The sequence below is a fragment of the Ziziphus jujuba genome, chromosome 12 (assembly GCF_031755915.1).
Source record: "Ziziphus jujuba cultivar Dongzao chromosome 12, ASM3175591v1".
Taxonomy (NCBI): domain Eukaryota; kingdom Viridiplantae; phylum Streptophyta; class Magnoliopsida; order Rosales; family Rhamnaceae; genus Ziziphus; species Ziziphus jujuba.
In genome coordinates, this window is record NC_083390.1 from 18,042,272 (window position 1) to 18,060,086 (window position 17,815).

The following is a 17,815-nucleotide window of genomic DNA, read 5'->3' on the forward strand; positions in this document are numbered from 1 at the left end:
TAATTTGGTGATTATGTGTCTTTTGAAAATAATGAGCCTATGCTAATTCTAAATTTTCTCAAAATTTGTTACAAAGAATTGAAATTTCACCCAAAAAAAGGGAAATAATTTAAATTACTTGTCATTTTGGAGGGAGAAACATAATTGGAAATTTATTTTGTATGGAAAATTAAATGTTATTTATTTTTATTTAAAATAAAAAGTGTTTGAATGTATAAAAATTTAAAAGGTATTAACATAGAACAAATTTACACTATTAGATTAGATTAGATGAATTTAAAATTGGGGAACATTAATCAAATATATTTGTTAAAAACATTAGTATTTGGAGGGCTTCCCCTTAGACTATTTGCATTTTCTTCATCAAACTTGTTATCAGGTGCACGAATCTCAAGTAACATCGAAAAAAAAAATGATTATTTCTACTGAAATAAAACCTCTAATAAAAAATCAAAAAAACAAAAAAAAAAAACTGAGGCACATGCACGTCCACCCCACTTGATCTTAACATTTCATATGTAGAATTCTCTTCAGTTTCCAACATGTACATGTAAATTAAACATTCCAAGAATCTTATTGGAAAAATAATAATAATAATAATAATAATAATAAATAAAATAAAAACTGGGCATGGTTTTTAATCAGCTGATGGAAGTAAAGGAGAATGGAGTTGGGGGAACAGAAACCTGAAGTATTCCTTCAAGCATAAGCAATACCTTCTTCATGGTGGGTCTTACATTAGGATCTTCTTGGAGGCACCAAAAGGCAATCAATACAAACCTCTCAACCATCTTTATATCATCCAAGGCCTCCATATCATTTTCAATCAGAGCATCCAACTTCCCTTCCATAAGGCAATCGTAGGCATAATCAGTTAAAACTCTTTTCTTTCCCTCATCATCAACCTCCTCCATATCTACATTTCTTCTACAGCAAATGATTTCTAGCAAAACCACACCGAAACTATACACCACCTTCACAGACACCGGTGCAGACCTGAACCAATCAGGGGCAACATACCCTCTTGTTCCTCTGATGTTTGTTTTAGTATGGCTTTGATTGATAAGCAAAAGCTTCGCCAACCCAAAATCAGAAATCCGAGCGTTGTAATACTCATCCAAAAGAATGTTTTGAGGCTTTATGTCGCAGTGTATGATCTGCTGCGTGCTGCACTCCTCATGCAAGTAGACGATTCCTCTCGCAATCCCAAATGCAATTCCTATCCTCTGTTTCCAACTTGGTTTTGGATCTCCAAAGAGAAACTTTGCTAATGTCCCGTTTCTCAAGAACTCGTATACCAGCAATCTGTGTCGTTTCTCATCACAATATCCAACTAGTCGGACAAGATTCCTGTGATGTGTTTGGCCTATTACGTTAACTTCTGCTTTGAATTCTCTATCACAGTCCTCGAACACTCTGTCTAACATCTTGACTGCGATGAGTCCATTTGATTTCGTTTCGCCTTTGTAAACTATCCCACACGATCCCCTTCCAAGCTCTTCTTTGAATCCGTTTGTTGCCTGTGTCAGCTCTTTATAGGTAAACGTTTGCAAGTTGTTTTTTACAGAAGATTCATTTGCAAAATCAATGACGAGCTTTTTCTTGTAGAAGAATAAAGCCATAAATATCCCACCAACAAGCATGAAATTGACAAACACAGAACTACCTAAAAGCGTGGACAACACAATATCCAAATTGCCATCATGGTCTTTTGGATCCGGTCTATCTGAAAGGTTGGTGTTGATGGTGGTGTTGGTGTAGATGAATAATCATCTCTTAATTTGAGAAAAGCTGTGGTCCCATACCTCTCTTTTCCATTGGAAAGTGGTAGCTTCTTCTTCCAACATTTGTCTCCGGCAAAAATAACTGCTGCACATACACAATTATGTAAACAAGCATTCGTGCAGTTCTCCTTCGTAATAGGTTGAAAGAATTCATAATCAGATAGTGGCCAATCAGTATTGGGTATTTCGTACATCAAGTAGTCGTGGTGGCTTTCGCAACCGTCTAAGTAATTTGTTTTGCAGCCACTGTATACATAAGTAGGATCGATATAAGAATACCCAGTTGGGCATTTGCAGTCTGGGTTTCCATCAGATTGAGTTGTGCAGATGCTATTGTACCCACACGGTCCGGTTCCTCTACCTTCTGGGAATTCAATGTCACATATGTCATTAGGTTTTGATGTTACATTGTACCAGCTTTGATCTGCAGTGGAGGGATCTTTGTAGTGACAGCTTGAGATGAGTACTCCATCGTAACTGAGACTTACCCTTTGATAGGTAGTGTTCAAATCTGGAACTCTATCTCCTGGAATTATAATATTGGATCTGTCTCCAATTTTATGCAATGCGTACAAGTAGCCCAATTGATTAAAGATCACTTGAGTGACAGGATTCAGCTTATAAAATGTTTCATTACTTGGAACCTCAAAGTATACATCGTTAGTAAGCTTGGTATTGAGTACAACATTACCCTCTTTGCGCAAACAGAACTGGAATCTTCCTCGGGAGAAGTTGGTGTTGCTTTTTCTTGAATAAATAAGATAACCTATTTTCATGATCTGAGTAGGCAACAATGTATCAGTAGGATGGTTGAAGCTTTCCCAAATGGGCTTGGAATTCCCATCCATGAGTACAAGGTTGCCTGTATCGTTCATAACAGCGTAGGAAACTGGAGCAGAGGATTCTGTTTTTCCTGAACTCCATAGCTGAGAACCTTGAGGGTCTGTGAGGACGAGTCCATGATCAGCGGTAAGCTCAAGTTTGGAATTTCTTGGTGCAGGATTCTCTCCATTTGCATACCAAACTGTGGTGATTTCGGAACGCAGTTTGTGATACCATATGGCGAGTAAGAAGGAATTAGCATCAAGTTGGTGAAACCCAAATGCAAAATCTTCAGAAGGTGATGAGAGCCAAGAAGAGTTAGCACCTCCTGCAGTAAGAAAAGATCTCACACTTATAATATTACCATTGGTTTGAGCAGTGATAACGAAAAACGGAAGTTGGAGAAGCAATAAGAGAAGATAAGGACGAGCATAAGCAGCCATTTAATGTTAAACCAAGATGCTAACTAATGGCTATGGGAGCTTTGGGAAAAATGAAATTCTAGGACAAAGGCTAACTAACTTTTACTGGGGGAGATTTGGGAAGAGTAGTAATACATATATTTATATGGGGTTAATTGCTATTTTGGAACCATTAGTTTGGGAGAAATTGCATTTTTGACCGTCCAAGTTTAAAATGTTTTAATTTAAGCTCTTAGTTTTCATTTTATTGCATTTTGTTTCAATTGGACCTTTCACTAATGTGGCTAACAGTTCATCCGACCTTATCAATTTTAAAATCCAATTTGATTTGAGTTTTTTATTTTTTTATTTTAAACCTTTGAGTTTTAAATTGTTGCAGTTTTTGACCTTTTAATTTTAAAATTTTGCACTTTAAAGTACCATTTAATTTGAAACACTCGTTAACTGCCATTTGCTAATAAATTTGATTAGATTAAAATGTAACAAATTAAAATTTGAAGATTTAAATTATAATGTTTTAAATTTGAAAATAAAAAATATAATTCCTCTAAACTAGAAGGTACAATATTGCAATTATATAGAAGAAAATAGGAAGATAGAGTTTGAATTTGAGAAAAGTCTGGTCACAAACGTGGTCTTGACGTAAGTTATAATGCATGCATATGGAAGACTAGAGACTTTTGACTGTTATGTAATATAGAAGAAAAGAATTAAGCAATTTGGAAATTTCAACATTGAAATGTTTATCTTGTATTTGTGAAAAATGAAATTATAGGACAGAGGCTAACTAAGTTTTACCAAGCGAGATTTGGTAAAAGTAGTAATACATATATTTATATGGGGTTAATTGCTAGTTTGGAACCCATTAGTTTGGGAGAAATTGCATTTTTGACCCTCCAACTTTAAGATGTTTTAATTTAAGTCTTCAAATTTTATTTCATTGCATTTTGATTGGACTTTTTGACTAACGTGGCTAAGGGTTCATCCCACTTTATCAATTTTTAAAATTCAAATCCAATTTTATTTTATTTTTGTTTTTTTTGTTTTTTTTTTTTTTAATTTAAACCTTCAAATTTTAAACTTGTTGCAGGTTTTGGCCTTTCAATTTTAAAATCTTGCACTTTAAAGTACCATTTAATTTCAAACACTCGTTAACTACCATTTACTAATAAATTTGATTAGATTAAAATATAACAAATTAAAATTTGAAGGTCCTAATTATAATGTTTTAAATTTTGAAAACCAAAAATGTAATTCCTCTAAACTAGAGGGTACAATTGCAACTATATAGAAGAAAATAGTAAGATAGAATTTGAATTTGAGAAAAATCTGGTCACAAACATGATCTGGACTCTGGACCTAAGTTATACTGCATCATGCATATGGAAGACTAGAGACTTTTGACTATTATGTAATATAGAAGAAAACAATTAAGCAATTCGGAAATTCCAACCTTGAAATGTTTATCTTATATTTTACCAAGGGTAATTCTCTTCACACTACAAGAATGCTTAATTCCACTACAATGTTAATGATATGTTTATATTCTAAAAATGTTTATTAGTAAAAGGTCAAAAACACTTTTAAATAGTTAAACAAAATCAAAATCAAAATTTTCATACAATATACTCTGTATTACGAGAAAAACTTGAATGGGACATCCAACCACAAAATGCCACAAATTAATCAAATATTAAAAAAAAAAAGTTATTTTTCTTTGTCATCTCCACTTTCCTCACTACAATAGAGCTCTTACTGTGTAGCCATGGAAAAATATGGGTATTTCGTTATTTTCCATAACCTTCTATCTAATCTTCTTCATTTTCAAGTATTTTGTCAAAGTTTATTTTTGAATATGTTTTTGGATTTGGCAGATATCCATGTTCCTCTGCCTTTCCTTTGCTTTATTTATCATTTTCCCTCCCTTGTATCCAATGACGGACAAATATAGCCACAAAAATTTTAAATCTTTTTTAACTGATAAACATCTGATTTTTGATTTTTGATATTGATATGATGGAAATGGATAATTGCCATTAATCAGTTTCATTGATAATGATTAATTTTGACCACCAACGTATCAGGTTTTTTTTTTTTTTTTTTTGGGGGGGTGGGAAATTAAAGATGTAGTGTATTTGAATTTATTTTATTTTATCAAGGATAAAATAGACATATTCTTGTAGCGTAAAAAATAAAATATTTATATGGATATGAGTAGAATGTAGGGTAGTTAACAGTTTGTGCAGTATGAATAAAATCAATAGAATTATCAAAGCATTTATCAAATAATATGATAAAAATATGATAATATTTAATTGATTTATTTTTTAAATTTATTTTGCATTAACCTTCTAAATAGCATGAATATGGATATTGCGTTTGCATTGTACTTGGACATCAGCCTAGAATATTTAGTGGAAGATTGTAATTGAGTTTGAGAAAAGTTTTTGGTTTCTAAACATCATGCATATTTTTTTTTAATTTAATTTTTTTGTTTACATTTGGAAGATTGGAGACTTTTGATTATTATTTAAGCAAAGGAAATTGGAGGACGAAAGATATGTGTATCTCCCGCGTCCTGACTTCTGTAAGTTTTAATTTTCAGTTATTTTGATAAATGAAAGCCCCCAAACTTTCCCCACCTTTTATAACTTAGAGATATTATATTGCAAGTCCCTTGCCTAATTAGAAATTTTAGTACAAATATAAATCTCTTTTTTTTTTTTCTTTTTTTTTTGTATATAAATAATATCTTAGTCTAACCAGCACAAAAGTTCATAAAAAAAAAAAAAATCCCTAAATAATCTAAACCACTTCTAACATATGGAATTTTACAACTTGTCATAATGATAAAATAAAAATAAAAAAACAAACAAATTAACATCATTCTTGTTAGCCTATGATAACAATGATTTTAATGTTTTTGTTTCAAAGAAAATAAGAGATGTGTTTATTAATACGAATATGAAACTAAACCATTAATATGATTTAATTTTGCTATTATTTTTTAGTATTTATTTATGTTTATGGATACTATGTATTTATTTTTTAGTATATATATATATATTAAACAACGTTTATAGATATTGAGAAATAGATGGGTTTGACTTATGGGGGCAAAGATGAATTTAAAAAAAAAAAAAAAAAGACTTTATATGATGACTTTTTTTTCCCCCCCTCTTTTATTTCCCTCAATAGTAAACAAATATAGAATTTGTAGAACCCGGTCCAGGGGTATCATCAAGGATAAAATTCCACATTGGCCATAAACTATATCCTAAACATGGTATACAAGTGAAGGCTTAGAACCTCAAAAACAATTTGACTATGCCAGCACTCATAGTAATTATTATTAAAAAAAATTTAAAGAAAAATTATAATTTAGTTTATGAAAAAAAAAAAAAAAAGCTATATCACTTAATGTGCATAACTAGATACTTAATACCAATATAAGAACCTTCTTTCAAAAAATAGCAATATAGAAGCCAATTCTCCATTAAATAAATAATGAAAAAAATATTTAGACATATAATAATAAAAGTATGGTTTAAATTTACTTCAGAATGTAGATAATCCTAATAAAATACTTCCAAAATTTATTTTTAGTTAAAAAAATTTTGTATAAAATACGAAGAGAATAATGAAAGAGATTGAATACCATTATCTAGCTTTTTTTAGCATTTATTAGATATCATTTATGGTGCATATTTGCTCTTAATAAGACTCATAAATTAGAAATAATTTATCTTATTAAATGCTGGGAATATAAAAGGAAATCCCATGTTTGTTTTGGGGCAGTATGGGACCCACCCTTTGTGAGAGAGGGGAATTGTCCTTATGAAAGTATTGGAAACTTGTTCATGTGCCCTCACTGTAAATCCGGCCCCGTTTTAGAGTATTTTCTATAGTACGTATAATTTTTAAAACAAAAAGTTTTTTGAAAAATTTTGAAAAATAAAAAGAGAAATATTTTGTTTTGCACCTTCCCATGAACAATTATGAATCACCTTTTTTTTTTTTTTTCTTTGTTCCCCCTCCCTACAATACAGTAGTATTAAGGAAATGAAATATATTATGAGATTAAAGTTAATAAATACAATTAAAATTGTGCATATAAATCTAGAGAGCTTTGTATAGAGAGTACGTTTAGGTTCTCTTGAAAAGTCAATCTTCAATCTCCACTTTTTTATTTTAATTTTTTAATTTAGGAAGTCCATTAAATTTATCAAAGAGAGGTTTTATTTTATTTTATTTTTCATTACAAAATTTTTATTTATAATAAAGACGGAGTGTGTTTCAAGCTTATGACCTTATGGATATGGATGTGAGAAATATACTAATTGAGCCAAATTTATTTGACTAGGGCACCCTAGGATTTTGGGAGCTTTAGGCCAATTATAGATTAGCTTTTCAATCATTTTTTTTTTGTTTTTTTTTTCCTGTCTAGATATATACTTTCTTGCAGTCATAATAAAATTAATAAAAAAACAATGAAGGTTTAAATATTAAGCAATTGATGAACGATAAAACTTGATTAATTTTGTAAAGCTTCCTAATCAAATAGATAAAATTTTTTCTTTGAGATGCAAAAATATTAAGAACCATTAAAATAATTAGTTTCAATAAAACTATTTTGAAAAATAAAACAGTGATCTGTTCATACAGACCGTATCTAAATGGCGATCATAATATTCATCCAAAAAATTTGTAAAGAGAAAAGTTGGATTCAAATGGAAAAATGTGGAAGATGGCATTTGAAAGATTTAAATTATAAAAATTAGAAGAGTGAGAGCCTGAGTGTTTTTTTTTTTTTTTAATGCCTAGATTTATTCAAAAATTGTAATTCATGTAAATGATCAAAATGAGTGATTTATGCAAGAGACAAACATTCCAATAAAAGATAATTAGGGGTTATAATTGGAGAATTACAATAATATTTAAAGATATTAATTACCATTTAATAAGAAAAGCCTAAAATTAAAAAAGGGCACGACTTTTTTTTATTTTTTATTTTTACTAGATCAATTAATATTTCAATTTTTTAAATTATTTTATACATTTAAAAAATAAAAATAGTCATGAAAAGGATCCTGATTAAAAAGGGATCTTGTGCAATTGCACACAAAATCCATGGTCATGGCCGGCTCTAACTTGACCCAAATGTGACTCTTTTTAAAGTAAAGTTGATGAAGCTTTTAAAGGACCAGTTAGATGCTCTAACATATAATCTTTTAATTCTTTTTTTTTTTTAAATTAAAATTTATTGGTATACTTTTTACATTTGCACCCAAAAAATCATGGGTTTAAATTAAAACATGCCAATGTATCTACAATAGAAAAGTTAGTTGAATGAATGGATATACTTAAACACTTTTTTTTTCCCTTTTCTTTTTATTCTTCTTCTTCATCTTCTTTTCTCCGAAGTAGTAATAAGGGGATTCAAACTTAGATTACTCTCAAGTAAATAGAAACTTTGGGACTAGACTGTTCTCAAGTTCTCAACGGGACTGTATGTCTCAGGAAGGATGACCACTTAAATTTTCTCAAATGTCTCGTGATAAGGAAAGCGCAATGTTATTTTTTCTTTTTTAAATTTATTTTTATTTTTTGTATTTTGTATTTTGGCTAAAAGTTGTTGGTCATGGTAAATGGTTACCTAGTCACGCGAAAAGGTCTAATGCAAATCTTAACACGATATATATCATTATTATTGCTTTCTTTGGATCAAATATGATAGTTGCATAACATATTATTTTAATTCATTGATATTTATAAAAATTATATACATATATATATATATATATATATATATATATATATATATATATATATATGTGTGTGTGTGTATATATATATACAATTTCAAGTAAAAGTAAAATTCATTTTATTTTATTAAATTAAAATTCACTTTGGATGTAAATTATCCATTTTTATGACTATTCACTTACATAAAATGTTAAGATTTAAAATTTAAAAATAATTAAATATATATTTAGTAAGAAATTAAAATCTTATATAAGTAAAATGAATTTTATCGAGATCCGATTATTAATAAATACAATTATAAATCACAAATTTTGATGTACGTTAAATGCTGAAAATAAAATACCTCATATTAGTCCTCATGTTAAAATTATTATTTGAATCTGACTATAAACATATATATATATATATATATATATATATATATACAGTCCAATTCTCATCAGGACGTTTTAATAGGAATTAATGCAGACTCTAAAATCATGCAATATGTTGTAGGAGAATCATCTTCCGCAACATATTGCATGACTACAAAGTTTGTACCAAATTTTAAACTGATATTCTAAAAAAGAAACTGACTATATATATATATATATATATATATATATAATTTTGTTATAAAAATATTTGTTTTCATCCCCTGAAAAATTTAACATGTGTATACTTAAAAGGGGATGCAAGTAAACTTTTTTTTACATACCCAACAAAATTTTACATACCCATCATTCTAAGGATACGAAGGATTCATGTGCACATTATGAAGTGGGGACGTACTTTTTGTAGCATTACTTTATATACTTTTATGTGTATATATATATATATGATTTTATACATATAATTTTTCTATAATATAAATATTCGTAAATTTTTAATTAATAGGTACGGAAAATTATCAGGACCTGTCTAAAATTCCTCGTTGGAACCCTAGACAAGCCCTGGTCTCAGGGAAACCCTACCAGACCCTCCAATGGAAAATCCGGCAGAACCTCCCCTAAGGGTTGGACTTACCACAAATTTCCTGCACTGAAAACACACTTCTATATTCATCCCCTTATTCCTCCCACAATATTACAAATTGATTCCACAGATTTACAGCACTCCAATGAATAACAGTAATCCAGTGCATAATTAATACATAAATGTCCAATACAGTATACAGAACATTATACAAATAAATATGAAATTAATACGATGACAGATAAAGAAGTAATACAAGATGGAGAGGAAAAAGGGAAGAAAATGCTCCTTGGACTTTCGGCAATGAACTGAGACGTCGGGCTCACCCCGGACGATTAACGTCTCCCAACCTGGACCTAGGGGAACGGAATTTAAAAACATGAGATGCTAATCATCTCAGTGAGTGACCCTATCTACTGTACACTTTTAATATTAATAATATAACAAATAAAGGGATTTAATTAATACCGACAATTAAATAGATAAATAAATAATAACAATGGAAAGTAATAATTTCTCTCAAAACCCTCACTATTCACTCCGTTGGAAATGGTCCCCTTTTAAAATATTTTCACAAAATCCGATATTCGTATTTTCCGAAAACCAAGGGATCAAAAAATTTAATAAACAATAGATAAATACCCCAAATATAAATAAAATGTAATAAAATATAATAAATAATTTTTGAACACTTTGGGGTTTGAAATTTCTATCTGAAAATTTATACTTGATGCACCACACCATATACCAGTGATGCCCTCCGATACTCAGTGTCCCAAGCACCAACTGGTGGGGAGATTAAAGAGAGAAACTTGCATACGGCACTTCGACGTCCCGACAGTACCGCTGCTAAAACCGTCATCCCGGCCAAGGAGGGGGGCAGCTATGTGCATTATAAAACTTGTCTGCCCTCGGTCCAATGGCAACTCACAGGAGACATAATAATTTGCGCGCTAACCACATATACACCAGAACACCAATACTGTATGAGTGCTTCTAAAATAATTATTAATTTAATTATTACCGTACCGATTTTCCAAAAATCACCGTGGAAAATATACCAATTTTCAAATTCACCATCCCACATTTTCTTTTAACATTTCTGGTACGAAACCATCGATAACGATATACAAATAATTTTCTCAAATCACAAGGTCCATCAAATAATATTCCACGGGCATAATTACCAAATTTGAAACCACCAATTTAAACAAATATTTTTCTTAAAATATTTAAACCAATTATGCCCAAAAAATAATATAAAAATCCAGACACAATTAATTTACAAAAATATATTGCTCATGTTTAATAAATACAATTAAATCACAATAATAAAAATCGGAGATTTCTTAATAACCCAAAAATTCCGTTTAGCACCAATAAACATATACGTACTTATAAAATACTATTTTTCCACAATTATAATTAAATTTCCACCACATGAGCATAATTCCAGATATCAATTTAACACCAAATAAATATAATTAATTACCCCAAAATATCTTTAAAGGTGGGTCACTCACCTGGAGCACGCAATTAACCTAAGATCCTCCATGGGATCAATTCCACGACGCACACGTGCTCCTAGAACAACAATTCACACACAGTCAAATAAATTAATATTTTATTCGGATAAATAATACCCGGTATCCGGGGGCCTAACACAAACCTTATCCAAAATACGCAAATTATATGTCTATGGAAAGCTTACGAGATGAGGAACGTGAAACCAACCTTCGTCGGACCCATTTTGACCAGCGGTGGCCGGAATTTGCCCGTGAAGCGCCGGCTAAAATTTAACTCCTTGTATCTTGTAAACCGCTTCGAATTTTGGAAATTGCAGGCCATATTTGGGATTAGAAGACCCAAAATAGGGGAAAAGGAGGTTTAATTTGGACTGGGTTGGCCGGAATACGGCGGAATCGCTAGAAAAGGGAGGAGCATCGCCATCGGCTTCAACAGCTCGATCTAGGCGCGTCGCCGGCCAGCCGGCCCCCAAATTTGGCTGGTGAGCTCGCCGGCGTGTGGTCTTGGACGGTGGCCCATGCATGTGGCTTGTGGTGGCCGAAGAAAGATGAACACGGGAGAGAGAGAGAGATGGCCGGTGGGAAGGAAGAAAGAAGGAAAGAAAGAAGAAGAAGAAAGAAGAAGGCTCGGGGGGGGGGGGGGGGGCTGGTGTTTTCCCACGTGGGGGAAAAGAAAAAAAAAGAAAAAAGAAAAGAAAAAGAAAGAGAAAGAAAATAAATTAAAAATAATTAAATAATATTATTATATAAAATAACAATAATAAAATAATATGGTATTAAGCATGGTTGACATGTGGCATTTCAACATGGTGACACATGGTCACATTTATTAAGTCACACGTGGCACATTGTTACACGTTCAAAAATAATATTAAAATAATACAGTGTTTGAAAAACTCTACAGGTCTATAAGTTTCAAACCACATGTCCAAATCGGACGTGCCACTAGTCTACAAACTCGTATCAACGAGTACTTCACAACTATGCATAAGTCAAAGCTCAACTTTGCATGAATAAAAAGTCAACTCCGGTATCCCTTGGACAGTTTGGACCCCAAATTGTTTTGCTCATATCTTTCAAACCGTAGCTCCGTTTTCAAAGTGCTACTAGTCTATGAACTCATGCCAATGTGTACTTCGTAACGGTACCTCAGTCAACCTAGAATTCCATCCAAGTCAAAAAGTCAACTTTTAACCTTTTGGGTCAACGGTCAACGATCAACGGTCAACCTCGGTCAAAAATGGAAAATTTCCGTTGTACCTCGGGACAGGGTGTTACAGAAATGTTCTTAGAACTATAGAGAGTTATATTTTTTGCATGCATTAATTTCTTTCCAAACAATGTTAACTTTTTAAAGAACGAATAGTGTAAACAAAAAAACTTATATGCACATATATTTGTTGTTTAATTGAACATGATACATATAATAAGATGGCAGTATATTCAATTAAATAACAAATAAATGTGGCAAGTAATAAATTATCTGACGTTAGACGTATTTTACATTATGGTGCATATATGATGTATACATAAAATATATGTATATAATTATGCGGAAATTTTATGGTGAGGATGGTCCGTATGAGGACCGCAGTATTAGTGACGGTTTTTCATAATATTAACAACGGTTTTTTAGAAAATCGTCACCAATACTATGAAAAACCAACACCAATACTGTGGTCCGCATGAGGACCGTCCTCACCATAGACGGACTGTATAATTATGAACAATAACAATAGTTCAATTTCAAAGATAAGTAAAAAAATTAAGTATTTAAAATGCTCAATTCATTAAAAAAATAATAAATGAATAAACAAAAAGACAAAAGAAGACTCTTCTGAACGCAAAAGATAAAGTTTTGAATTAATTAGAACATACCTTAGTTAATAATCCATATATACCTTGCTCCTCATCCTAACTTTTCCTTAATTAATTTATAGATTTTATTGTATACTTTTCATGCACTGTTAATGTTGCCATCTTGTTGCCCACTTATCCTTTTAATGCTATAGTAATATTATATATATTAAAATATTTATCAAATTTATCTATCCAATAACACGTGTTAAAATGTTGTTAGTTGATATATTCATATAATTCAAATATAAATAAATAAATTTTTAATTAAAAAAATAAATTATAAAAATAAACTAATAAAATATTGATATATCATCTGTCACATCGTTTAAGTATTAAATGTTAAAAACTTTTTTACAATCCCATAAGTGGGCAGTGATAGTATATGTCTATATGTGAATACAATTAACATTTACAATGTTTCACAAGCAATAATATTTCTAACACTAAACTTTTAGTAGCCAACAACACAGAAGGTCAATAAATATTATCTCAAGAACTCCTGCCTTAACGCCATATTCAATTCCAAGGTAATCTCTCATCTTATTAGTAGTGTTACTTTCTTTTTGTGCTTCCAATATTCATTTTCTTTTTACTAATCCTTCAGTTTTTTTTTTTCTCATTTTACATCCACCTACTTTAACAATATACTGTGCAATGGAATCTATATATATATATATATATGTGTGTGTGTGTGTTTCAAGAAATATAATGTAAAAAAGAATTTTGACTCTGATTTTTATCTGAATTTTATCTTCTCTTTTTACATTCAAAGACTCAAAAAGTAAACTGTATTATCATTTTTTTTTTGTTAATATCAGCACTAAACTGAAGTAATTGTGCTTTTGTGGATTTCCAAGACTAAAAGCACTTAGTATTTAATACTGCAAGGATTATTTTATTGTTTATTAATGATAACTAACAAGTCGCACCTCTCAGCTGAGAGCAACCCCAGTTAACATTTTTGCACATTTGTTAGTGATGGCTGTGATAATCCTTGTGCTTATGTGGCTTCTACACTTTCGACAAGGCCTTGCTTACGAATCTGTCAACAAGCAGAAAATTATTGTAACATTTTAAGGAATTTGAATGATTTGGACGGGTTGTAATAGTGGGCATTAAATGAAATTTATTTTGGTACCGTTTTGGGTCTTTTGGAAAAGGAAAAGACTTTTCTGGTGTACGAGAAAAAGGAGGGAGAAGAGAGTAAGAAAAACAATTGGTTTTTTATTCTTGTTTGAACAGTGAAAAGATTTTCCAAAAAGGTTTGCATTTAGAGAGTGGTAAAGCAAAGGTATACATAAAGTTCGAGGGAAAGCTTTGGTGGTGCTGCATCCAAAAGCTTAGATTCCGTTGTATCCTAGGAGACAACCGTCAGAAAACATCTGCACCGGTGGGACGGAAATTGTCTTAAGGAAAGTATCACACAGGCCTCGGACCATTTTTCAACCAGCAGATTAAAACTAAGGACATACAGATTTTTATTTTATATTTTTATTTCCTGTATTTGATAATGATTACTGGCAATTGTTATTCCACATATATACACATATATCCTTGTTATTTTTCTAAGATTCTTAAGACAATTTCCGCATGAATATATGTTTATATATGTGGATTGTTCAATTTTGTTGTTGATTAGTGACTTACTTTCGGGTGTAAAGTTTTTTTGTTTTAAAAAAAAAAAAAATCCTCACACCCGAGTGTTAGATTTGTCATGGGAATTAGTATATTTTGTTTATTTAGTTTCTCAAAATTTGTTTCCATCAATTATTCTAGCCCTTTATTGTATTTATATATATATATATATATATTTTTGTCCATGGTTTGTGATGAAACCCGTGTGAAAGAAATGAGGAGGGCATGTGTATTATTTTTTTTTTGTTTAAACATTTTTTCCCATTTCAGTTGGAAAAAAAAAAAAAAAAAAAAGGGCTTCAAACCCGAGTGGGTTGTGTGATGGACATGAATTTTTTGTTTTTACTTATTCAAATGTTTATAAATATTTTTTTAAAATATACATGTCCATGATTTGATCTATTTGTTGTGTTGGGTTTGTGAGAAAGTTGTTTCTTATGGGTTTGAAAATTCTTGGGCAATTCCTTATCATTGTTTAAAATTAAAATTTTTTTTTTTTCCAAAATTGAATTACCCATGAATTTTAAGATTTTTGATGATTTTTGGGCAATTTTTGGTGCTAGATTAGTGAAAAAGAGGTGAAAAAATATGAACCGGGTCAGAAAACCCGTTTACCAGTTAAATGGGTCGAATTTGACCCAGTTGGAGGTTGAAGAAGGGTTAAAAATGGGTAAACGGGCCGTATTTTGGGTTAATGGGTCTGAAATTGGGTACTGTTGGATCTGGTCCAGTTCAAGAGCCCAGCCCAGGTTAGAACAGGCTACTGTTTAACACAAGGCCCAAGCCCAGATAAGAACCAGCCCAAATGAACAGTGGCCCAATTGGTATGGGCACGCCACGTGTCTCCATGCGAGATCGCCACATGGTATATGCACAGTGACAGCATGCACAGTGCAAGGCTACGTGGCGAACCTTGCAGATGCCACGTGTCGATCTCCCATGGTGCCACGTGTCAGAATATAACATCGCCACGTGTCCTCACCTTAAGTTGCCATGTGTCAGGTTGGGAATGAGCCACGTGTTGGCCTCTGAAGACGCCACGTGTCGGTTTAAGAATGCCACGTGTCAGCCTCTAGTAACGCTATGCGTCGGACTGTGCGCCACGTGTCAGCCTCTGGTGATGCCACGTATCAATGACAGTATGTGAATAGTACTATAAACAGTGCTTTATGAACAGTGCACGTGAACAGTCAATTTTTTTTGTGTATACAGAAATCCTAGAAAATCATATTGTTTGTGTTTTCCTATTGGAAATTGGTTGGAATTAGTTTGTTAAGATAAAATAACAATTAATTGATTTCTGGTTTTTGTGATTTTACAGAAATGGCAAGTGGAGATGTGCCCGTTGCACAGGTGGGAAAACAGACTCCTGTGGTTCAAGCTCCTCTTACTGCAAGTCATGCAGAAAGACCTGAGAAGTTTGATGGAGAGAATTTCAAAAGGTGGCAACAGAAGATGTTGTTTTACTTGACTACATTGGGCCTTGCAAGATTCCTAACTGAGGACGCACCACCTAGTAGTGAAGAGAGTGACAGAGAAACTCTAATGGTGGTGGATGTGTGGAAGAATTCCAATTATTTATGTCGGAATTATGTCCTTAATGGCCTATCTGATTCCATATATGGAGTGTACTGTAGCGCGAAGTCAGCGAAAGAGCTGTGGAAAACTTTGGACCGTAAGTACAAGATCGAGAATGCTAGATCCGGAAAGTTTGTGGTAGGCAAATTTTTGGACTATATGATGGTGGATACCAAGCCACTAATGAGTCAGGTACATGAGTTACAAGTGCTCATCCAAGAACTTCTTGCTGAAGGAATGATCATTAATGAAGCCTTTCAAGTGGCTTGTATGATTGAGAAACTACCTCTAAGCTGGAGTGACTTCAGGAATTATCTGAAGCACAAAAGAAAGGAGATAGATATGGAGACTCTTGTTAGCAAGCTTCACATAGAAGATGATAATAGGAGATTTGACAGGAGATCCATAAAGGCCACTGTGAAGGCCAATGTTGTGGAGCATAGGAGTAGCTCCAAAAGTCAAAAGAAGAAACCTGGAATGAGTTCCAAGTTGGGGCCTAAATGAGGCATCTCCAAAAAGGTCAAGTTTCAAGGAAGATGCTTCAATTGTGACAAGATGGGTCACAGAGCGGCAGATTGTAGATTGCCGAAAAGAAAAAGGAACAAGGAGGCATAGATGATGGAGCACATCACAAGAGAGGTTGATGATATTGACCTAAGCGCTATTGTCTCTGAGGTGAACTTAGTGGGTTCTAACCCAAGAGAGTGGTGGATAGATACAGGTGCAACCCGCCACGTGTGTGCAGATAGGAGCATGTTCACCTCCTTCGAACCAAAGGCAAATGGGGAGAAGTTGTTCATGGGTAACTCTGCCACATCGAAAATCCAAGGGAAAGGCAAGATTGTCCTAAAGATGACCTCTGGGAAAGATCTGACTCTAAATAGTGTATTGTATGTACCAGACATTCGAAAGAATTTGGTGTCTGGATCGCTGCTAATCAAACATGGTTTTAGATTAGTGTTTGAGTCAGACAAGGTTATCTTGTCCAAGTATGGGATGTTTTTGGGAAAGGACTATGAAGTAAATGGTATGTTCAAATTGAATGTAATGACTGTAAAGCCAAAGTTCATTAATAATAAAGCTAGTACTTCTTCCGTTTACTTGCTTGAGTCTTCCATTTTGTGGCATGGTAGACTAGGTCATGTTAATTTTAATTCTCTACAGAGGTTAATTAACTTGAATCATATTCCCACATTTGATATTGATACCAAACATAAGTGTGAAACTTGTGTAGAAGCGAAATTAACGAGGTTATCATATCAAACAATTGAAAGAAATAATAAACCTCTGGATTTAATACATAGCGATGTATGTGATTTAAAGGTTACACCGACTAGAGGTGGTAATAAATATTTTATCACCTTTATTGATGATAGCACGAAATATTGCTATGTGTACTTGCTTAAGAGCAAGGATAAGGCTATAGAGAAATTTATTCTCCATAAAATGGAAGTTGAGAATTAACTCA

At 32.2% G+C, this 17,815-nt stretch overlaps 1 protein-coding gene and 1 pseudogene across 1 annotated transcript; one reads left to right on the forward strand and one right to left on the reverse strand.

Moving 5' to 3' along the window:
* Positions 1 to 641: 641 nt before the first annotated feature.
* On the reverse strand, positions 642 to 3,049 carry LOC107429193 (G-type lectin S-receptor-like serine/threonine-protein kinase LECRK3; annotated as a pseudogene).
* Positions 3,050 to 15,463: 12,414 nt separating this feature from the next.
* LOC107429192 (uncharacterized) lies at positions 15,464 to 16,851 on the forward strand. The gene is made up of 2 exons (XM_016039843.1): positions 15,464 to 15,518; positions 16,091 to 16,851. Exons 1-2 carry the CDS (start codon positions 15,464 to 15,466, stop codon positions 16,849 to 16,851), a joined length of 816 nt encoding a protein of 271 aa, XP_015895329.1.
* Positions 16,852 to 17,815: the final 964 nt, after the last annotated feature.

Excerpts from the sequence above, each read along its gene's own strand:
- LOC107429192 (XM_016039843.1), top strand. The coding sequence starts at position 15,464 with ATGGGTCTGAAATTGGGTACTGTTGGATCTGGTCCAGTTCAAGAGCCC. Across the intron at positions 15,519-16,090 it reads AGTTCAAGAGCCCAGCCCAG|AAATGGCAAGTGGAGATGTG; the intron begins GTTAGAACAGGC and ends GTGATTTTACAG.